The sequence below is a fragment of the Nematolebias whitei genome, chromosome 12 (genome assembly GCF_014905685.2).
Source record: "Nematolebias whitei isolate Nwh7 chromosome 12, NemWhi1, whole genome shotgun sequence".
Lineage (NCBI taxonomy): Eukaryota > Metazoa > Chordata > Actinopteri > Cyprinodontiformes > Rivulidae > Nematolebias > Nematolebias whitei.
Window position 1 is genome coordinate 29,838,924 of NC_056509.1, and position 24,438 is coordinate 29,863,361.

General features: G+C 40.8%; 1 protein-coding gene across 2 annotated transcripts; it reads left to right on the top strand.

Annotated features, from left to right (window-relative positions):
• Positions 1–1,754: 1,754 nt before the first annotated feature.
• vegfab (vascular endothelial growth factor Ab) lies at positions 1,755–18,005 on the top strand. Of its 2 annotated transcripts, XM_037685814.1 has the most exons (8): positions 1,755–2,448; positions 4,218–4,260; positions 5,533–5,729; positions 6,583–6,659; positions 9,945–9,977; positions 13,725–13,793; positions 15,190–15,333; positions 17,464–18,005. In XM_037685814.1, exons 1-8 carry the CDS (start codon positions 2,395–2,397, stop codon positions 17,483–17,485), a joined length of 639 nt encoding a protein of 212 aa, XP_037541742.1. In that variant the 5' UTR covers positions 1,755–2,394; the 3' UTR covers positions 17,486–18,005. The 2 variants fall into 2 exon arrangements, with proteins under 2 accessions (XP_037541742.1, XP_037541743.1); XM_037685815.1 differs by lacking the exon at positions 13,725–13,793.
• Positions 18,006–24,438: the final 6,433 nt, after the last annotated feature.

Below are 24,438 nucleotides of genomic sequence, written 5' to 3' on the forward strand. Positions count from 1 at the left end.
ATATTTTGCTAACAGACAAACAGGGTTGACTGCAGTAACGCCAAGGTTTTAGACAAAGCTTGTGTTGCGGGACAATGCTCAGCATTTTCCACACTAAGCTTTAGCTTCATATTCGTAAAATTAGCTGTAGTTATGTTTTAAGGTCAGCAGGCTGTGGCGGCCATCTTTGACTCTAAACTTAATAGTACCAAAAACAATCCACCCAGTGAATCCGTGTCCAGTTGTCCCCTTCTTACAATGCTGTTATTGCTAGTATCACTCAGCCCTCTGTGAATAGCAAGCGGTCATCAGGGCACTAACAATCAGTCGTTATGCTGATGGCCCGATCTGTTCCAGAAGCACAATCCGTACCGTCAGCTCATTTGTGCATGCGCTAAAACAAATACGTCCAGGTTGCATGGATCGCCACTGTTTATGAACAAGAACTGTCTTAATTTACTTAGAATAGTCCGTGCTCTATCTCCGTCAATCTTCATGTTGCTAATTTACGCCACTCGTATTTCCATTAAAATCATTATTTATGTCATTACCTGACCCCCAGCATGGGCTGAATGAAAAAAAACCTGCAAGATACAGAATTAATTAGTTCCATGGTGAAGTGGCGTAAATTAGCAACATGAAGATCGACGGAGATAGAGCACGTACTTCCATCCATCCATCCATTTTCTTCCGCTTATCCGGGGTCGGGTCGCGGGGGTAGCAGCCTAAGTAGGGAGGCCCAGACTTCCCTCTCCCCAGCCACTTGGGCCAGCTCTTCCAGGGGAATCCCGAGGTGTTCCCAGGCCAGCCGAGAAACTTAGTCCCTCCAGCGTGTCCTGGGTCTTCCTCTGGGCCTCCTTCCGGTGGGACGTGTCCGGAACACCTCACCAGGGAGGCGTCCAGAAGGCATCCTAAACAGATGCCCAAGCCACCTCCACTGGCTCCTCTCGACGTGGAGAAGCAGCGGCTCTACTCCGAGTCCCTCCCGGATGATCGAGCTTCTCACTTTATCTCTAAGGGAGAGCCCAGACACCGTGCGGAGAAAACTCATTTCGGCCGCTTGTATCCGAGATCTCATTCTTTCGGTCACAACCCAAAGCTCGTGACCATAGATGAGGGTGGGAACATAGATCGATCGGTAAATTGATAAGTAAATTAAGACAGTTCTTACTCATCAAAGGAATTATAACATTGTCTAAGAAAATGAATCAATTTATAGAACGAGATATTTTAATTAATATTAATAATTGTGGTATGTTTTATAAATATATTTTTATTAACATGAAATATGTGTTGTATTAAATCAGTTTACAGGATATAATTTAGCACACCTTTATAATTAAGGCTGTAAGTAATTATTTCCAGTACATTTTCCTTAATCTAGTAGCGGCACTCCGTGTGACCCGGAAGTATTCATTTTAGCGCATGCACAAATGAGCTGACGGAACAGATCGGGCAGTGACGGCCCTCCTTTATCACGTGAGCAGCTAGTTCTGGATGTCACCAGCAAACTGGTTGATCCACTATGAGAAGGTGCTATTTATAAGACTGAGTTTACTGCAGCTCCTCAGACTGACTAGGTGAAACGTTTCTACATTTTTTTTAAATGTATTTCTTTAATCCATCCAGAGGACCTGATTTATCTTTTTTATTTATTTTCTACCTAATTTACGTCCTTCTCCAGAACGCGTTTGGTGGACACGCCACCCCTCCGGAATAATCGTCCAATCAGCGGCGGCTCCGAGTCTTCGGACGTCAGCCGCCCGTGTGACACAGCCTCAGTGCGGAGAGACGCCGAGTCAGGGAGGAAGAGCCGCTGCGAGGCGCGCGGACACGCACACCGGCGACGACACACGGCAAATACCGAAACTTTACGCTTCGTATTAACACAACTACTATTTCTAGGACGATTATTTCCCCGCCGCCTCCTCCTGAACCTGGGTTCGAGTTACACGCAGGAGCGAGGCTACAACTTCTTCTTCTTCTTGTTGGAGACGGCTGGCCCGCGACAGGCATGATGGGATTATTCTGGGAATGACTGCGCCCGCTCCTCCGGAAAGCAGCGATCTGCCTCGGAACGATGTGACACGCTGCGGCTCGTGGATTCTCGCCTTTCTGGATATTTTGAAAACCATTGGAAACAGTTGAGGTTTTTTTTTTTTTTTTTTTTTTTTGAGTGAGTGTGAGAGACGCGCGTGAGTGAGTGTGTCCAACCCTTTTCGGGACCAGCATGGATTTACAACCCCCGGCCCCCTTTTCAGAGAACTTCTTCTAACTTGTTGTTTTTATTCTCATTTGGAGAGTTAAAAAGTTAAAGACTAAACAGCTTCCACCTTGAACGCTCAAGCTTTTTATTATTTTTGTATTTTTCTAATTTATTTGAATTCATTTATTTTGGACTGGATTCCCAACATCATGAACTTTATTGACAGTTTGACTCTATTATTTTTGACGCTGTCAGCTGTCAAGGTGAGTGCTCCAACTGGAACCATTAAGGGGTGTGTGTGTGTGTGTGGGGGGGGGGGGGGGCAGTCGTATTGACCTTCATTTGTGGTCATTAATGTGTAGCTTGCCTTTGTCAGGTCACCTTAACCAGCTCAGATGTTTTAGTGTATTTTTGTTGGGGTTAGAGGAGATGGAAGCAGCTTTACGCACAAAAAAAAAAGCGTCACCCCGCAACGATCCATTCTAGGTGGTGCGTTTATCCATTTAGCTCCAAATGCGTGAGGTTTATTTCAACCCTAATGTTGTGAAGTTAGACTGCAGGCCTTTGCTCTAAAAGCACCTTGGAGATATTATTACGCTTTAAAGGCGCAGCGGCTCCATTCTGGATCAGGACATGTGAGCAGGTTCACCACTTTTTTTTTTTTTTTTTTAAACAAACCGATTGGATCGTTTCAGGGTCTAAATAATCATTAATCTCTGTATGGCTTTGAGCAAAGGTTTCATGAGGTGGGGGGGGGGACGCCACCCAAAGAGGTGGTTGCTGTTTCCTGGGACTTGATTGGACTTTTAAAAAGATACTTCCAACTATTAGCCACTTTAAAAAAAACGAAAAATCTCCCTGCTTTAGTTTAGGCTCTTATTCTCATTTTATTCTCAAAGCGTTTGTTTAAATCCTGACAGCTGATTTATGTTGCGCTCCTTTAATAATAATACAGTATATATGGTGTTTTGGGAAGGGGGTGGGTGAGGGGGGTCTCAGCCCACATGGTTGAACCCTCTCACGCCACCAGAAGTGGGCGGAGCCTGCAGACGAACCATTTTTTTCTCTTTTTTTATGGTTAAAACTCTGTTTCCCTCGGGGCTCATTCAGAGGCACATGCCGGTGTTGTGTTCCGATCTGTTACCCCGTAATTTGGCTCCGTTTTCTCTCCGCTGTTTAAAAAGAATACGGCATCTTAATGGAAAAGAAAAGTTTTTTTTTGGGTCCGCATGGAGAGCGCAGTCTGGTGTCAATAGTAGGAAATCAAGATGACACTTTTTATTTTTATAAATCTTTATTGATAATAAAATGGTTGACAAAACTGCAAAATCAATATCATCACTATAGAGCAAAATAAACAAGACAATAATGCCAGGGGGAAATCGAGATGACACATGTGTCAAATGCATGTGAGTCATTACGTCATGACGCACTGAGCATGAAGCTGACGGCTGGCTCAGACCGGTGGGGGAACATATCTCAACACAACACCGGTTCGACAGGCGCAGGTCTCATGCAATATTAGCGAGGTATTGCGTGAGTTGCGCGCGCTTCTGTGTGAGAAAAAGGGGGGTAAGAGGAGGGGGGGAAGTGTGTTGGGTTGTAGGAGGGAGGGAACAAATGCAGATTGTGGCCCCTCTGCTGTGGTGACATTCCTAATGGTTTTAATGGCGACGCGTATTAGAGGAAGTGAAAGGAACGCATGCGGTTCCAAAGTTTATGAGGTTTTGCCACGTAGGTTGGTGAGGCAGAAGTGAGGAGCAGTCTGCCTGGCACGGCTCAAATAACGCCTCCCACTCTGATTGAGCTGTATAACAGTTATACAGCTTAATGAAGGGAGGGGTGGCACCTAAAGTGATGGCTTCTTCAGTGCAGGTGTGGACTGAGTGATGATGGAGAAGTGGCAAACTGCACCTCATCTTTTGCACAATTGGATAAGTGGAGGGCAGGGCCAGGTTTTATTTTTATTTATTTTTTCTGACTACTTGCACAATCAACTGTTACTAACAGCAGCTCTTATTCTTTTTTGCAGAGCGCCCACATACCGAAGGAAACGGAAAGAGGTCCACATGATGGTAGGTGTCCCACAGGGCACCGTGGGAATAGTTTGTGCTGGACTCCCTGCTTGGCATCCGGCCCATGCATTGAGGACTGGTTTAAATTTCACCTTGACTTTTTCAAGAAAATTACCGCCCCCTAGTGGAGAACTCCGGAATCTCGCCCTGTAGAGCTAGAGCTCTTCAATTAAAGTCACACTAAAGGAAATCTGTATAACATATAATGTATTTTTATTTCTGCAGATCAATATAAAACGCATATAGCATATAAAATAAATTGGTTCTTGACCAGTTAACCAACAGCTATGGAGTTTGTGCATTCGACCCATCAGGGTTTCCAAAAACATGCATGTTAGATTAATTGACTAATCGAGTTAGGTGTGGGTGAGAGTGGTTGTTGGTCTCCGTGTGGCTCTGTGAGTCCAGGGCGTGTGCCGCCTCTCGCCCATTGACCACTGGAGATGGGCACCAGCTCGCCGTGAGTGGGTAAACATAAGGATGACTGAGTGGTCCAAGCTCAAAAGTTTAAATTGAGAAAACATTTAGAGTCTAGAAAAAAAAGTTTAGTTGGATCTAAAGCCAGACCTCTGCTGTCGAGGTTTAAATAAGTGTTTACCCTGAAGAGCATTCAGTTGAGGTTAACCTGAGGAAATGTTTTGGTCGCCACTCTCGTACGTTTCCTCCACAGAACAGAATGTCACCCTCTTCTTTGGCCTCACAGGTTCTTTTTTCCTTCTCACACAATTGCCCAATCTTAATTTGAACCCTTGTAAGCTGGGGTTCAGGACGTTGGTCAGGCGTAGTGTGTTTGGGTTGTTCCTCCCAGAGGACTGTCCGATGGTCTGGGCTCCGTGATGGTGTCAGTCCGTGTGCTAATATCTTTCTCAAGAGCAGAACTCCTGCAAAGACCAGGAGGAGGAGGGGGTGCGGTACAGACTGAAGGTGGAAACTGTCTCAGTAGAAGACGGTGTGGATAACGAGCGAGCTGTAAAAAAAAATTGATGCCACTCGAGTTTTATGACGGCGGGGGTCCTCACTGATGAGTAGTTCAACAACTTAATGACAAATTATATGTTTGTAAAGTAGACCCGTGTGTTTGCTTGTATAAACCGAGTGCCGCGGAGTGGAACAATAGGAATTAAAACGTGTGTGTGCACGTCTCTGTGTTTCCACTTCGCTCTTTTAGTCCGTTGTGCGTCTGCCAACATTTTTATTCAAATTACCACCGAGGTGGGTGCTGCTTCCACAGAACCGATGTTTTAAAACATCTCTCGCTCTCTTCCTCCACAGTGATCCCTTTAATGGAGGTGTACAACAAGAGTTTGTGTCAGCCGCGGGAGGTGCTGGTGGATATTCTACAGGAGTACCCGGAGGAGGTGGAACACATCTTTATCCCGTCCTGCGTGGTGCTGAAGCGCTGCGCCGGCTGCTGCGGCGACGAGATGCTCCAGTGCACGCCGACCGCCAGCTATAACGTTACAATGGAGGTAAAACGTCACGTTAGGCTGCGGCTTTATGTCACTCTGAAATTACTAGATTTTTTTTTTTTTTAAATTCAGCTGGATTTGGTGGTTTTCGTTAGCCATCAGGATACATAAATGGTAAATCAGTGCTTTATCACATTCATACACTGATGGGACACATCGGAGGCACTGAGGGGTTCAGTGTCTTGCTCATGGACGCGTTGGCATGTGACTGCTGGTGGATTCGAACCCCCAACCCTCCCATTGGAGGACGACTGCTCTAACCACTCAGCCACAGCTGCCCCATTACATAAATGGTTTAAATGTCACTTTAATGGGCACAAGTCCACCTAAGCTGAGAGCCCTGACCGAGCTTGGCATTTAAAAAGCCCCTCTGATGCGTTCAAGTGCACATAGTTTAAAATGCCACTTAGACATGGACATTCAAAGAGCGCTTCCATTTCTGTTTTTTCAATTGGCCTTTCACATTTGAATCTACGAATTGAAGAGATTTCTGGGTAAATATGAGCAAAATCTCCAGAAAAATATAATTCTTTGTTTATGTCAACAAATTGTGCCCAAACAATTTCTGTAAAGCATCTTAATTGTTTGGTTTTTGACTCGGTTCCTTGGCTTTTTATAGATTTTCACATCTTTAAAACATCCAATGATCCGATGAGGAAGATAAAAAACACCAGAAGTCTCTCACAATTCCTAAAAGAAAACCTCATTTGAGAAAAGCAGAAATATTGTTTTAAGTTACAAAACAGAATTTGAGATTACATCTGAATTCTCATCCGTTTGAACAAAGTCCGACTCGTTTCGAATCTGTATATAACTGACTTATTGAAATGTCTCTTTTTTTTTTTTCTTACAGATTAAAAGAATAAAGCTCCAAAGGCAACAGAATAACATATTCATGAGTTTTACAGAGCACAGCGCATGTGAGTGTAGGTAAGAAACCTCCAACACAAACAAACTCACAATCACCGCCCCATTGTGTAGCAGGCCGGAGCACATCACGTGAACTCATTGTGTTCAGCTCGCCCCGACACATTCAGTAGATGCAAACCCACAGACTCGTATCTTATCTCGGTTTCTTCCAGTTGGCCGATTTTTAAAAAAGAAGAAAGTGCAGAGCAGGTTCAGACATAACGCCGTGTTTTGAATTTGATGTTGCTGAGGCCGTTGCATGTAAAGCTCCTTCCTGGAACTACAGGTGCTGTAATTGTTGATCTCTGCAAAGCTTTACTTTTATTTATTGGGTCTGCAAAGTATCTGCAGACACACATTATTATCCACCCGACTTTGGTTTCTTAACTTTATTTTTTATCTTATACACGCTTCCGTAAACTTTAATGCGACCCGAACCGCAATGTGCAACCCCACAAATGTTATATCAACACGACCGGCTCAGCGCAGTGATGTGTGCTAATACTTTTGCTGGCGTTTCAAGTTACCATGGCGACGTATTTTGCTAACAATGATGCCATATTTCCCCATGGGAAATGACTGAGAAAACATTCCTCACATTAACTGCTGCTGTCAAGTCACGTGACTTGGAGTGTAGATGTCCCTGAAGAAAATAGAAACTCACCGTTGGATTTGTTTGAAACTCACAGAACGTAATCATCAGATAAATGTCTAGAAATGATTAACGTTTGGAGCCATTTTGATTCAAGATGGCTGCCACAGCTACCTCAGCAAACACAAAATTGAATATAACTCGGTCATTCTTTGAGATACAGAGCTGAAATTTGGCGAGGTTATAGCTGAGAATGTTCCCTATCACATACTGAGTCCAAATCAAAAATCCAAGATGGCCGCCTTAGCTAAAAAGGCAAAATTACAATAACTCAGCCATTTTTAGAGCTATTCAGCTCCAATTTGGTACAGTGGTAGCTGAGAGCAAACCCCAGCACATAGTACTGTCAAATCACAATTTTAAATCAGCAGCAGCCTGGCAGTGGCTGGTCCAAGTGGGCCAACACCAAAAAAACATCAAGATCAACGTAACTTTACTGCACTGATAATTTTGCATTACACAGTTATTTCGACAAATACTTTATCATTTTCCTACTGGAAGTGCTACAACTAGCTGCTGCTGCCTCTATTTACATTTGTGAATAACCATATAATTCTACGTAATGAATCGTGAGCTGTAAAGTCTACAGCGATGCAAAGGTTTCTAGATTAGCATTCTTCATGAACCGTAGTTGGTTTTAACCTGGCTCAGATTAACCATAAACTCATCAGTCTGGTCAGAATAAATGTGATTCTTCAAACCAAAGCATTCAATTGATCCAAACTATTGCTTTAAATTGAAGGTTCAGCCCCCCGGTGTGACATAAAACAGTCAGGGTGATTTTATGTTTTAGTTTAGCAGCTTTTAAAGGACGACGCCATCACGTTATCATCTAGCATGTGTTAGTGTTATTGGCTCGAAGTGTCTTTTAATTAACTGCAGCAATAAAACACGTATGATATTTATTAACACAGTCGTCCGTAACTTCCACACAAAATAGCCAGTTTATGCAAAACTAAGCGTTTTTGTTATCACAAGTTGATGCATTAATAGATTAACACATCGCTGAATGGAGTAAACTTTAAAAAAGGCTCTTCGATTGGTTATTATACACTAACTTTTCTAATTTATCTGATTTAGTGTACCTGTAATTATAAAAAGCAATTGGTGTACAGTAGAAGTGTGGAAAAAGTCGTCTTCCTGTCACTTATCTGTCAATAGAACAGGAGTTGGCGTTCAACAATGCTAACTCCAACTAATCATTACCAGATGTGCGATGTGTCGTTGAGCTCGTGTTGTTCCCTGTTGGACTGCCACAGATATTAGTTTTGTTTCTCTCACTTTCAAAATCAGACTAATGTGTTGACAGAGATTTGAGCTTTGACGCAGCTCGAGGGGGACATTCACTGTCCTCCCTTTTTACGGGATCATCGACAAAGAAAACAAGCAGCAGGGACAACAGCACTGACCGGGGGCAGAGCCGGCTTACACAATCCCCACTTTACGTCTTTTATTTGCGTAATTTGTTTGAGCTTAAATGCTTCTCTAGGGAAGCACTCTGGCACTTTATCAAACCTCCAATGAAACTCGTTGTCCATTTTCTGTCACTGTGAAGTTTTAGTCTTTTTTTTTTTTTTTCTCAGTTTATTCACCTCAACTGTTAGCTTCAATTTTCATAAGATGTCAAATAAAACCTTCTAAATTCATTTAAAGACAAATTATTAAACTAATGTGTTACTTCCAATGCCAGCACTATTATTGTCATTAACTCATAACAGAGGAAGCAGGGCAAACAAACTATGGGGTTGGTATAAATGTAATTTTATAACATATAGGACAAAAATCTATATTCAGGTTATGAATGGCTGACACAAACTAATAAGTCTGTTGAATAAAAGCATCAAACAAGGCTTATTTTAGCTCAACATTCTGGATTTAACTTAGAATTACTGACACTTTAAAGCTGCTTGAAATGCATCAATAAAAAAAAAATCCAATGTTGCATTCTTTAAGAATATTTCTGATAAGCTTTAGTTGTTGCTGTTTTCTTATCATCTGTGTGCCATAGCAGCAACACATTGTCCACCTTGCAGAATTTACCAAAGGTGTAACAAAATATTCAAATTTTGTGCAAATACGACTGTTTAAAACAGCAAAAATTAAAAAAAGAATAGGCCCTGATGGCAGGTGTAGTATGTGCCTAAAGAGGCAGAAATGTCACCGTTAGATGGAGTATACACACATACACGTATTTCCATCTTCATAGCTTCTTCAGGAAATGTGTGGTTTTGTTGCACCAGCCTGCAAAACAGAAAGTTGGCCATAAATCCACGACCATCTTAAAGAAAGCACAGTTTCCTCACATTATTGCCAAACTGCCGCCTGCAGAGCGTGCCAGCAGATTTATTGCTCCACAACTTCTTATCGGTTGGAGCCGTCACATGAACGAGAAATGAAACAAACCTCTCAGCGCTCCACTGTTGACGTGTTTCTGTGGGTCGTTTAACGAACCCAGGCGTCCCCGATCGTCTACAGCATTATGCTCTTTTCTTTTCCTAAGCCAGTTTTGATCAAAGTTTCGTATAAACGACAGTGACGTAACACGATCCGAGGAGATTAACGCGTCACCCCGTGCTCGAATGGTTGTGTGTCTGTTCACCGGCAAACAATTGACACGCCGTGCGCTAACGTTGTGTTCTGTTGTTGCCTTGCAGATTAAAGACAGACGTGAAAGGAGTAAAAGAAAAGTGAGTACCGCAGTGCTTTCTGCATGGAGTTTGGGGGAAATTGAGGGATGGGGGGGACGACAATGACCGACTTGAGATCTGATGTTGCTTTGCACACAAGCTCACTCTGTCGTCTGCAACGCTCCGTCTTGTTACAATTGACTGTAATACACACTCTGTTTAATTTCTCACTAATTTATTTATTTTACAAATCTGTTCATGACTATAATCTAAGTGGATACACTACATGTGATCTGCTCATAAGTAGCATGAATTAGCATGTTGTGCTCAAATAAAAGCAATGCCAAATAAATGATCAGGTGAATGACTCTTGATGAAGCCATTGTTCTGTTTGTACACATTTTTCTGCCTTTTCTATTCCATCGTTGCATTCCTCTGTTACCTTTTTACATCCCATTTATCGTCTGTTACTCATGCTTCTAATTGCTTTCATACAGATAAGTGTCTCTGAAGACCTGTTAGTTGTCAGTTTATGGTCAAAGCTAAGTAATCTTTCTATCCCATGTGACACGAGTCGGTGTCCCAAGGGTCATTAAAGCTCTTTAATCCTCCCTCTGGGAGTATTGTTAATATTTTTCCATCGTGCGGTTGTTGGCGTTCGTGTTTTGATTTTATGTCAGGTCGTCTGTCATATAGATAAGGCCGAGCTTTGAGACCTTCGCTTTAACCTTGTCTCAACTGTTTACGAGTCTGCCTTTGGTGGCGTGCTTCTCCAAAGTGATGGTCCTCGGGGTCATTCAACTTCTGTTTCTGAAGCCTTCGTATGTTCATGTCAGCCTTGTTAACCTCTCGAGGTCCTCAAGTTTGTCCGGGTGAATCATCGTGCTGAGGTTGTGAAACTAGTTAACTGTCAAAGTCCATAGTGAAATTGGGTTTGATCTCCTGTGTCATTTAGAAGAGGAAGCCTTTACATATACAGACGTCCTGTTTCGTGGACTAGCTGGTGTTATACATGTCATCCTGTACCCACCGGACATAACTTGGGTGAATTTGTGCCTTCCGCTCTTTTATGTTCCCATGCTCGGCTACAAAGGGTTTCCTTGAAAAGTTAAAACAATATTTTAGCCATTCCAGCACATTCTGGGTTTTGGGATGACTATTCTCGATTGTCTTTAGGTTGCCAGTCTGTTCGTTACTTTGTCCAGGCTGAAGGGTTTTAACATTTGTTCCTCTTTGGACCTTATAGGATTAATCAAGAAACTAACAACAACAACGGTAATAAGATCTAGACAGGGTTATCTTTGGCCTTGAAATCTGGGACACACTCGAGACCTGCAGAACAAGCGTTGTAATGAATCAAGTTAAGATTAGTTGGATTAACGGTTAAATAACATCCCAACCAGCTTGCGTTAACTCCTGTAAGTATTGCAGATTTGCAGCTGTTCGAATGCTAACACGCTAAGCTAAATGTTAGCATGCTGAAAATGGTAGCTTCGCTAAACATCAACATGCTGATGCTATAACTTAGCTCTAAGAGCCACACAGCAGCTAGCATGGCTTAAAAAGTGAGAGTTCAGGCTGTTTAAAGTGGACTGTGGAAAGGTTATAAACAAATAATAAATTACTTGCTGTGGTAAAGATGGCTTTTTAAACAGTTTTACTTTGGAGAAATGTTTCTTACCAGACTTGACGAGCTAATGGCTAGTCCAGGTAAAATCGAGACCGTAGTGGGTTGCTGATATTTTTAAATCTCTCCAGTTCAAAAGAATTATAGCTGTTTATTCAAACCCTGTTATTTAACCTTTACACCACCTTCAGTTTTATATAGCATGGTTATTTTGGCAGAAGCATTATGAAAGCTCCAGTATGTCCAATAGGGACACTGTCCAGTTCTACTATCGTGTGAATTTGACAGCATTGTAAAGATTTATAAAATACTCTTCTCATAAACAATTAAAACAAGCCACCAATTTATCAATCCAGTCAAAATTAAACTCTAATTTCTTCAAACTAAGGTTGTATAAAGCAGGGGTTCCCAACACTGGTCCTTGAGGAACACCATCCTGCATGTTTTAGTGGTTTCTCTGCTCCAACACACCTGATTAAGTGGTTTATTTACTTCCTTAAGTTCAGCAGAAGCCTGTTAATCACTTTTTCATTCAAATCAAGTGTGTTGGAGCAGAGGAACAACTAAAACATACAGGATGGTGTTCCTCAGGGGCCAGTGTTGGGAACCACTGAGAACTTCTCGATCATCTTTCCACTGATGTCTTGTTTTAAAATATATGAATTATTGTTTTAAGTGATTTTTTTTATGCTAGTACTCCCACAGTAGTCTCATCTCTATGGAAGATGCTTTCTAAATGGTACTTTATTAGCGCTAAGCTTATGGCGAACAGGTGGAAGGAGAGGCAAACATTCACAAAAACAACATTTTTTTAATGAGCTATCGAGGTTCAATCCTTTCACAGACGGCAACATCAATTAATGAAGTTTGGGCAACAAATTTCATGCAGTTTACATAATTTTAAAAAACGTGCAGAGGATATTTATAAAGCCTAAGACATTTGTGCATTTCCTTTGGAGATCTAAACTGCCACCTCTACGATAATTACACTTCTGCCATTTCTGCTCCATAGCTTGGTGCAGAAACGTAGTTATTATTGTGCAAAAATAAATCTGAAGGCAGAAAAACTAAACCCTCCCTGTTACAGCGATGCACTGTATATGCACTTAATATTTAAACACCATTAAAGCTTTGTCTAACACCAGGGACCAGGTGTGTGAAGCTCTAAACTTCTGTTCACAAACAGTGTTTTTTGTCATTTTCATGAAGTGGCCCGTGCACACAGTCCCGTTATTTAAATCCTCATGACCGTGAAATTGTGTGCACATATACAAGCTTGAGTTACATTCCAGTCTTGACTCATTAATGATTCATTTACATATTGAAAAAAACTCTTAACCCCACAAGTCGTTAGGCGGGTCAGTGAAAACAAGCACACAAAACACAACACGACTGCAGACAAAATAAGTTTTCGTCTACTTGAACAAATAACTTTAAATGTAACATAAATATATATATATATATATATATATATATATATATATACTGAGCACATTGAGATCTTTACTGTTACCAGGCTGTTCGGTGAAGAAGCGCACACACGGTTGTGCCCACACATTGTTTATACATGCAGCCCTTTGTATGCGCTTCATAAGCACACTTCTGTTTGTTGTCATTGTACTCATCTGAAACAAGTTGAGTCGGCTCTAAAGAGTTGACCCAGATATGTTGAAAGATGCCGTTTTGGTGAAGTCCAAGCCTTTTGTCCTCAATTCATCCGGGAAATTTCCGCCCACGACAAGCCTCACACTGTTAATTGGTTTCACTCTTTGCAGAGTCATTGTGCTGGTTTATAAGAACAGGCTTTTTGAAAAAGTCTTTTGAAAACCAGGTTGAACAATGAAATTATTTTCTCACAGATCAAACTGCAGGATGTGGATAAATCTGGGTGTTTCTTTCTTCCCTTTTTAATAAAAGGTCCCTGAAAGCATCGGGCCAGGCCCGGCGCTTTTTTCTCATAACCTGAGAAGTTGATTCCCGTGGAGTGCAGTCAGTAACAAAACTCCAGTGGAGTGTGTTCTGGCAGCTTGTCTTGATAAATTATCATTACCATGCATTTTGATTGATCATTATCATGCGTTTCCTTTAGAAAAATCATCAATTCAAGATGTTAACGTCTCAGTTCATCTTTGCCGTCAGTCTCTCAGGCATCTCTCTGCGTTGTCCTCTTTCTCTTGCAGAAAATCCGGGAAAGGCAAAGGCCAAAAGAAAAAGCGAAAGAAAAACCGTGACAAAACAATTCACGATGCGTATGTCAGCTCCGCCTTCTCCACCTACCTGCACCTGAGTGTTGCGCTTCTCATAATTAAGCTTATTTGGGAGGAGCTCTTTTGCCTTTTGTAATTTGTACCATTTTATTTTACCCGTCAGCCACATCAATTAGCATGTCGCTTCCGTGTATTGTCCTAACTTTGTCTCATTAGCCATGCTTTACATATTGAAAAAAAAAAAAAACAGCAATTGCCAGGGATTTATACTAACATAGCTTCTCTAAACTTTATATCACAGCAAACAAAGAGTAGTAGCAAGGTTTCCCACCTCACAACCCAAAAAACACCCCAAGTTGTCAAAAGCCATAACTAATCTGAGCACGTTTGAAAGAATGTGTACGAGACCGGACCAATGATTGGGATGACCTTCTTAGCAGAGTGATTGATAGACCCGTTACACGAAGCTGGGATAATCAGATCTGGGATCTGCTATTAGCTGTAACCCAAACCTTCTACTGCAACAGATCCACCAGCATGGCTTTAGAGACCGGCTCATACTGTTCTTTATCTGCTGGGATCGCCAAGACTGTAATCATGGTCCTGTCTTCATGTTGAGTCTGTGCTGCTTTGCTGTGTCTCATTCCCGTCTCCGAGCTTTTCTTTCTTCTTTTCTTCTTAAAAACCTGTTTTTGTTACCCCGTGCCAAATGCCGGTACTTTTTATGTAACGTGAAGATTTGATTGCTATCTATTGCTTTCTATTTTATAAAGTAACTGTTTTTGTTTTGATGTTTGCCTACTTTTGTGTGTGAAACCTTGAAAATAACTTATATTTTATTGAAAACTAATATAAAAATGACCTCATTGTTTCTTCAGTGCACAAACTGTGAACGTATTCTGTCAGCGTGTTCATTTTGTAAATTGTATCTTGTAAAGCCAGTGGTTTTATCTGAGCCTCAATTCTTGTAATGAAGTGTAATTTAGTCCACGTTTCAGCTTCTGTTTTGAATCGCATGTCTTCTCTGTGGAAAAACGCAGTCTTCAGTTGTCACTTAATAAAATGAAATTGTTCTTAACGGTACACCAAACAGGCCCCTGAGTTTTCTTTACCAGGAAGTGACCGTTTGTACGAGTGAGAGCGAGAAGTGTGCTGTCAGTAATGTGCAGCTTGAGGCCGTTTTCGTGTCATCCTGTGCTGCATGAAGTTGTCTGGAGCTTTGCTCACTGCATGTCTAACCCAAGTTGCCTGATCAGTGTGGAAGGGATGAGGGGCTGGGTGTTTGACAACCCGGCAGTGGGTTAAAGGAGGAAACTGGAGCGTATGAAAGGGGTCGACCTTAAGGTGACCTATCGTAGGTGATGATAGTACCCTGTTATAATCTGCCTCTCTCTCTCTCTCTTCCTCCCCATCTCTGTCTGTCTCTCTGTCTGTCCAGTGTCTGTGAGCCATGTTGTGATAACTGCACAGAGAGGAGAAAGCGTTTGTTTGTGCAGGATCCAGCAACCTGCCGGTGCTCCTGCAAACACACAGTTGAATACTGTAAAGATCGCCAGCTAGAGCTCAACGAGAAGACCTGCAAGTAAGCTTTACCGGTAGAGCTGAACCTCAAGCTAGAGCCTTCCAGATGGCTTTTGTGATAACACAACTAACTGAACATTCAGCTGTGTTGCAGCTTGGTAGCAGCTACCGTAGTTGGCTTGTTACCCCTTGTTTCAATTGGACGCCGTTGCACCGTTTTCTGGCTGCCGGTTTGATTCTGTAGCCTTGTTGCAGTTTAGTTTGACACCAGAGGAGCACTTCAGAAGTAGAGCACATCATTGGCTAGACTGTACAAGTCAGATTAAGTCGAGCTAAACATCCTAATCTGTGTGTTTTTAGGATATCAAATAACTTGCCACTTGCCTTCTACTCCCAAAACTCCTCAAGGTAAATTCCACAACTTGTCCTCTCCGGTAATTCCTTTATTTTAAAATAAGATAAATCATGTGGTGTCATATATCATGTGCTTATCGGTGGCTGAACCTCCCATTGTTGTTCTTTGAAATTCTCTAGTTAAATGTTGGTCTCATGCTGTCGGTTGCGTTGATTTAGCGATGCACAAGTCGAGGTGTTTATTTAGAAAATCGAGCAGATTCTTTACAGTGTTTGTATGTCTTTTCATCTCGTCCCTTTCGTGCTGGTTGATAAGGTTCTTAATTTTTTAGAAAATCACCATCTAAGGCTTTTATTTATTTATTTTTATTGTTTTTAACCAAAACCCCCACAGTTGGGACAGGGCACAGAACAGGAACGTGTTGCAGCTGCATCCGGTGAAACAAGGGGTCAGACTGAGCAGCATTTCACTGTTTGCATGTCATCTTCTTCTCTACACCTGCTTCCTTTACCATCCATACAAACCTGATGTGTTTTATATATATATATATATATATATATATATATATATATATATATATATACACACACATACATACAAGTACTTCTAAAAAGGTTACATTAAAATATTACTGAGGTTTACTTTAAAGCAGCAATTATACGAAAAAAATGTCTTCCAATTTCTTTACTGCATTGAAGTTTTTTGTTTTTTTATAGGGATGCACAATATTTTTGGCATTGTATCGGTATCGGACGATATTGGCGATAAAGTTAAATATCGGACATTGACCATTCCATCAAAATAACAGACATAAAAGGCTTCTGTTTTAAGTTCATTTTTAATTTAAGAAACTGTCAAGTATATCTATTAATGCACTACTTGTGCGCTTTTAACTTGTCACTCGTGAACAGGTTGCGTTTAGATTTGTGAAAATGTACAAATTTGCACTGTTCAAGTGTTGTCATTGTGTTGGAGAGAGTAAATGTCATGAATAACTTTGACATTAAACATAATACAAGTTGAGGTGTTACATTATTTTCAGCCCCTTTTTGTCATCTACATTTGGTAGCAGGCCAAACTGACAAAGATCATGCAGAATAATGTAGTGTTTTAATTCCACAGCAGATAAAGCTATGTAGTCTCTGTAAGTAGGTCTAAGGAAAAAATATTGGCATCGTTATCGGTTATCAGCCAAAAATCCAATATCATGCATCCCTAGTTTAAATTCAAAAAAAGTTTTAAATTGTATTCATTTGTGTTTATAATATTGGACTAAATAATTGACTGGTATGAATGGTGCTGCTTTTAGGAATAAACCTACAAAGAATCCACTTCTGACACTGAGGTTCCCCACAACTTCAGTGTTTTTCATTTTCAGACATTTTCTGAATCAAGCAGAAAGCTGCTACAAACATTACACTCAAAAAAACAAAAATCTATACGAAAGTTTAAGGCTCCAGCCTAACAGCTGAAACATTTCCTTTATATCATGGTAAACATGTTCTTTATAACCTAATTATAGGAACTGCTTGTCTCAGAATGTTCATTTTGTGAATCATGTCTGTATTTTGAGGGGCACCTTGTGGTTGACGAGCATTGGCTGCTTAGTTTCTTACTCTTCATCTATGAGGTGCAACTCTGGGCTTCAAATTTAAATGTGTACATTCGCTTCATCTCTGGGGACAACTTTAACATCTAGAATCAGCGTTGCTGTACAAGAACACCCAAAATAACTGTTTAATATTCTTGACCAGTTAGAATTTAATACCGTGCCTCCAATAATCACATTTTCCTGCTAATCCGTTGTTTTACCTTTTGTCTTTCCTTCTTGTTTAGATGTGACAAGCCGAGAAGATGAGAGCGGTGGCAGCACCAGATGTACAAGATGAAGGAATATTCTAAAGATATTTCACAGCACAGCACTTTGACCTTTGAACCGTAAGCTCTTTTCTGTGGAAAGCATTCCCCTTGGACTGACAAAGAACAAAGAGGACTGGCGTTTCCTCCCTCTGTATATCTGCGTGTACATAGACCATAATATGCGAAAAAGACAAAAAGAGCACAGAATTGTTATGCTGCTACAGAAACGAATAACTAAACCCAACATTGACTAAAAACAAACTAGATGTGGTTTTGCATTTCTAACCGGCTTGTGACGCAGGTGTAGTCTTATTGTCAATCGTATGCAATTTCTTCACTGGATTTGAGTCTACTGTGGTTGTGTGTCATTCATAACGAGCAAAACCTCTAGATATATATTTAAATGCTACGACAGCGGGCGAGACTGAAAAAGACGTGGATGCGTTCTTTCAAAAGCGACGGATGGACTTTTCGTTGGCCGACATCTGCGTACGCTTTTGGAGCGACGAGACAAACGGGACAGCCGATTGGAAAAGAAAAAAAAACTGTCTCTGCTCGATATCACCTCCTTCCCCTCTGAGGACATTGCAGGACTGACGTGAACTTTAAAGACACTGTTGCAATCAGAGGAGTCTCTGGAGTGGTGGTGCCGTATACTTTTAAAGGGATACTGGTCATCAGTATAGCATTTTAATGTTTTGCTATAAAAAAAAAAAAACCACTGAAATATCCTATACTGTAGTTTGATTCCATTTGAAAACTGTGCCTCATGTATTGTACTGATAAATCTTTCAAGTGCTTTTTAAATTATTTTTTTGTTTCCTTTGGAGAAGAGGAAAATGTCAAAGTAGTTGTCTTTATGGTTGAACACAACACGTGATCTGTTGATTATAAGTTCCTCTCTGGACTTGTACATACGTCATATCCATTTATGCCATTCTAGATAATTTATAATGTTATAGAGTATTTTACAGTATTCAGTCTTCTACACATATTTAATTTGGTCTATTTATGTATGCCGTGTTCTGAACCTGTAGCTGTCTTTTATTCCCTCATGTGTAAGGTCACTGATGGCTACTTTCATGGAGGCTTTCTGTGCTTTTCTATGAAGTAAGAAGTCAAATTTGCTAACATTCCCTAAATTAATCATTTGTACTGACGTGCTGATGGCGTCTCCATTTCAACGCCTGTCATTTGAGGGTGTGGGTCATGTTGAGTTTTAACTTGTGTGTGTGTGTGTGTGTCTGCAGTATAAGTGAGTGTGTACAAAAGAACTGTGTTCATCCCGCCTTTGCTACGTGCACATCTTTGTAGGTGTAAGTAAATTGTATTTAAGTATTTAAACACGTTAGAAGGCCTGTGTTTTGTTTGACGTACAAGATGCAAATTTCATTTAACTACTGCTAGCAACCCAGTGTTCACCACCGCAACACCACCAGGATTTTAAATTTGGATAAACTTTCGTTCTGTCTGCCATCAGTTTTAGAGCCTCTGTTCTTAGTTATCGTTGTTTCTTCTCCACTATTAACGTGTTTTTGTTTTTTTTCTGTTTATATGTAAAACAGTAAAGCATATTTATTTTCAAATCATATTGTTTTTATATAAAATAAGGAAAAGGTTGCTGTGTTGGTGTTTTCACGTGAACTCATGCATGCTCAATAATCCAGGTGGAAAAATCTAACCAGGTTAAGTCAGGTCCTCTGGATGGATTCTTGTGTTTCAGTTGGTTTAAGTAGGCTTCGGTTTAATGATTTTGTGACGCAAGATGTTATTTTCACACACTTGGCATCTGCAACGTTAAAGAAGAAAGAACGGGGACAACGGTGAACTCTGCACGCTCCTCAGAAACATTCAGCCGTGTGAATAAACACACACTTTGACAAAGTGTGCAGCAATTTCATCTGTTAAGTTAAATTTTAGCTGCAGGAAGAAACAAACTATTTGGAAACTTAAAGATTCAAAGAAAATATTTACTGTGTATGTTGAGTCAAATGAGCCATTGGACAGAACAAGGACAGTCTTTACTCTGAAATAGTGAGACTTCTAGTACGTTTTTAAATGATTAAAAATAAAGATTATAATAAATCATGCTATTTTACTGAACCCTACAATAAAAGCAAAAAGATACGACCCATTCACACCCCTGAGGCCTCAATTAAAGACAGGAGGCCACTTTATAAACGTAGTTTAATTTATTTAAAACTTAATTTACTATATGTATATATTCACTCACTGATCAGCGAACCAGTTTTTGGTGGTGGTACCTGTGTTTTTATCAAAATCACATCAGAAATTTATAAATCAGATATGTCTCCTTTAAATGTTCATCCTTTTCTTCCTTTTTAGGGTCGCGGGGGGTCACTGGTGCCCATAGCATTGTGCGAGAGGCAGGGGACACCCTGGACAGGTCACAAGTCCATCACAGGGACACACAGAGACAAACGAGACAACCATTAAAAAAAATTTCAATTAAAAAATACTTTATTAATCCCAAAGGGAAATTATTCACTCTCCTACTCACATAGTTACCAATTAGCCTAACACTGGTTAAATTGGAAGCATGCTAGTTTGTATAATTTGAGAAAACTGCTATCTTGGCATTATTAGTCTGTATTGATTTGGTGACCAGGATGATCGAGGACGCTAACCAACCAAGCTCCTGAAGGCAACGACGGCTAGCTACAGTGTTGCTGAAAGAAACTGCTAACGCTGTTGGCTCTAAGCTAAAGTTGGATCAAAACTAAACAAGAGCACACAATAAATATTAGCCTTGCAGCAAGTTTTGTAATGACATTATCTAAAATAATAAATAAAAAGACCAAAGTTTATGCTCAATAATCCAGGTAGATATCCAACAATGTTCAGTCAGGTCATCTGGATGGTTTCTTTTTTTGCTGAGACATTTCATCATTCATCCAAAGGACTTCTTCAATCTGAGGAACCACCAAAACAAACTGATTCCCACAAACGACATACTCCATAGTGGGGGGGGGGGGGGGGATGAGTTTGCTGGTGCTAAGATGTCCTCCGGGGCCCGCCCGCCCTCTCCCCTGTCAACTACAGTGCCTTGCAAAAGTATTCACCCCCTTGAACTTTTCAAACTTTTGCCACATTTCAGGCTTCAAACATAAAGATATAAAATTTAAATTTTTTGTGAAGAATCAACAACAAGTGGGACACAATCGTGAAGTGGAATGAAATTTATTGGATGTGTCAAACTTTTTTAACAAATAAAAAACTGAAAAGTGGGGCGTGCAATATTATTCGGCCCCCTTGCGTTAATACTTTGTAGCGCCAACTTTTACTGCAGTTCCGGCTGCAAGTCTCTTGGGGTTTGTCTCTATCAGTGTTGCACAGGGAGAGACTGAAATTCTTGCCCATTCTTCTTTGCAAAATAGCTCGAGCTCAGTGAGGTTGGATGGAGAGCGTTTGTGAACAGCAGTCTTCAGCTCTTTCCACAGATTCTCGATTGGATTCAGGTCTGGACTTTGACTTGGCCATTCCAACACCTGGATATGTTTATTTGTGAACCATTCCATTGTAGATTTGGCTTTATGTTTTGGATCATTGTCTTGTTGGAAGATAAATCTCCGTCCCAGTCTCAGGTCTCTTGCAGACTCAAACAGGTTTTCTTCCAGAATGGTCCTATATTTGGCCCCATCCATCTTCCCATCAATTCTGACCATCTTCCCTGTCCCTGCTGACGAAAAGCAGGCCCAAACCATGATGCTGCCACCACCATGTTTGACAGTGGGGATGGTGTGTTCAGGGTGAGGAGCTGTGTTGCTTTTACGCCAAACATATCGTTTTGCATTGAAGCTAAACTGTTCGATTTTGGTTTCATCTGACCAGAGCACCTTCTTCCACATGTTTGCTGTGTCTCCCAGGTGCTTGTGGCAAACTTTAAACAACACTTTTTATGGATATCTTTGAGAAATGGCTTTCTTCTTGCCACTCTTCCATAAAGGCCAGATTTGTTCAGTGTACGACTGATTGTTGTCCTATGGACAGACTCTCCCACCTCAGCTGTAGATCTCTGCAGTTCAACCAGAGTGATCATGGGCCTCTTGGCTGCATCTCTGATCAGTCTTCTCCTTGTTCCAGATGAAAGTTTAGAGGGACGGCCGGGTCTTGGTAGATTTGCAGTGGTCTGATACTCCTTCCATTTCAATATGATTGCTTGCACAGTGCTCCTTGGGATGTTTAAAGCTTGGGAAATCATTTTGTTTCCAAATCCGGTTTAAACTTCTCCACAACAATATCTCGGACCTGCCTGGTGTGTTCCTTGGTCTTCATGATGCTCTCTGTGCTTTGAACAGAACCCTGAGACTATCACAGATCAGGTGCATTTATACAGAGACTTGATTACACACAGGTGGATTCTATTTATCATCTTCAGTCATTTGGGACAACATTGGATCATTCATAGATCCTCACTGAACTTCTGGAGTGAGTTTGCTGCACTGAAAGTAAAGGGGGCCGATAAATATTGCACGCCCCACTTTTCAGTTTTTTATTTGTTAAAAAAGTTTAACACATCCAATAAATTTCAGTCCACTTCATGATTGTGTCCCACTTGATTCTTCACAAAAAATTAAATTTTATATCTTTATGTTTGAAGCCTGAAATGTGGTAAAAGGTTGAGAAGTTCAAGGGGGACGAATACTTTTGCAAGACACTGTATTTGGAGTCATGCGAAAGGGGTTCAAAACACCAAAGTTCATGCTCATGAATCCAGGTAGAAATCCATCAATGTTCAGTCAGATCATCTGGACGGTTTCTTTTTTTTTCTGAGATGTTTTGAACAAAAAGACTAAATCACTGCAGGGTACTTTACCATACTCCACATGTTGCTGAAATATGGACGAGTTGGACCAAATCTGGACAACAACACAGAACACTATTGTTATTAAACAGTAACATTAACCTTACAGTAAAATTTGTGGTATTATCTAAATTACTTTTCCCTTTTCTGACATTTATGCTTTCAAAGCAAACAGCATTAGTTTCAGCTGAATGATTGTGCTATAGTGATAGTGGTGCTGATATTAACCATCGTTATGGGAAACTATCCTGAAACAAGAATTGCACTGAACTGTTACAGTCAACATTTCATCTGTAGGCACACTCACATCTTGAAGATCTCTTAAGCAATATGAAAACTTCTGGTTTGACGAACCATTTGCATATCAAGAGGTTTTACCAGGAAGGAGTTTAATTCACACCAGTTAACTGGAATTTAACTTCTGGAAACATGATTCCAGTTTTAACTCAATACTTCCTTTGAACTCATGACTCACTTTCTTTCCCACAGTTGGCTGTACCATGGAAATGTTCGTATATCACCTGTATCGAGACACTTTTTCCACTGCAAACCTGATATCTAAAAGGTCGTTTAGTCACCTAGCAGCCTTTATTCCAAACGCTGTTGGGACAAAAAGCAGCTTCAGCAAGTGACTTGTGCAGCGACACTTGAGAAGTTGCAGATCTACAGCCCCCTACAGCAAATCTAACTCCTTTGAACGCAGCTTAAGTAGAGGTTTTGGAATCTTAGGATGTATTTGTTTGGAAATTTTCCCCCACTTAGCCCCAACACTTGCTGTTTCCTGCTGGATTAGCTACTGCTTGGTGTTAATACTGCTGTGCAAAAAGCTCTGCTCTCCCTGACTCATGCGCTTTACGTGCATACCTTAATATAAAGAACACCATATAATCCCTGTAAATAATTGCAGGGCCCACCTCCCCTGGGTAAAACACCCCTAAGAATGTCAAAAACCATCTAATCTGTGATTTATCATGAGGCCAGAATGTTGCATGGCCTGTCTGCTATGTTCGTTGAAAAGATCTGATTTAATACCTGATTAAATCACAGACTCTTTCAGAGATGGACACGACCAGCTGCTGTAAAAAGTGCAAAGTTCAAAACCGCAGATGTTCTAAGATCATGTGCAGAAACAACCCATTTCAGTCGGATGCAGTGGTACAATATTACATCAAAGTTCAAGCTCAATAATCCAGATAAAAAAATCCAACAAAGTTAAGTCAGGTCCTCTGGACGATTTCTTTTTTGTTGAAATGTTTCATCCTTCGTCCAAAGGACTTCATCAGTCTAAGGAGCCACAACAAACTCAGTCCCATACGTGGCTTACTCACATAGTGAGCCAACTGGTTTTATGGTGAGAAGATGGTTTCTGCAGAACCACTTTGAATCACTTTGGCTATGGCTGTCTCAGAGAAATCGAAGGGGGAGAGTGCGGACTCCAGAAACCATCTTATCACCATAAAACTGGTTGGCCCACTATGAGTTTGTTGTGGCTCCTCAGACTGATGAAGTCCTTTGGATGAAGAATGAAACAAAAACAAGAAAGACAAAAAGAAAGAAACCATCCAGATGATCTGACTGAACTTTACGTTTTGATCTCATATGTGGACTTGATAGAGCTTATCATGAGTTATCTCTCACACTGACAAGGTTTGTCAGCCAAATGGCACATTGAACATCAAACAGACCAGAGGGACAGATGTTCCCCATCAAGCCAGATGTTTCCAACAGCAACCTCTCATCTTACTATAAAAGGTCCTCGAGGAGGATTTAATCCACTAAATTAACACAGAGTTGTCAGAAAATCTGTAAAAAACCTGCCTCAGTCATTTGGGTGAATAATGCATCATTTTCACTCTTAGATCCTATTAGTGTTTGTTTGTTTTGTTTTGAGCCAGTTTACAATATTTAGTTGGCATTAGGTTAGACAGTGAGAGCTATGATGTAACGTGATTCTCGACTTGCCATTGTGTATCTGTTCCTCTCAAACCCAGCCGGTCGAAGCAGATGGCCGCTTGTCCTGAGCGTGGTTCTGCTAAAGGTTTCTTCCTCATGTGGGAGTTTTTCCTTTCCACTTTCGCCTTCATGCTTGCTCAAGATGAGAGTCTGCGATGAAGTTAAATTCAAAG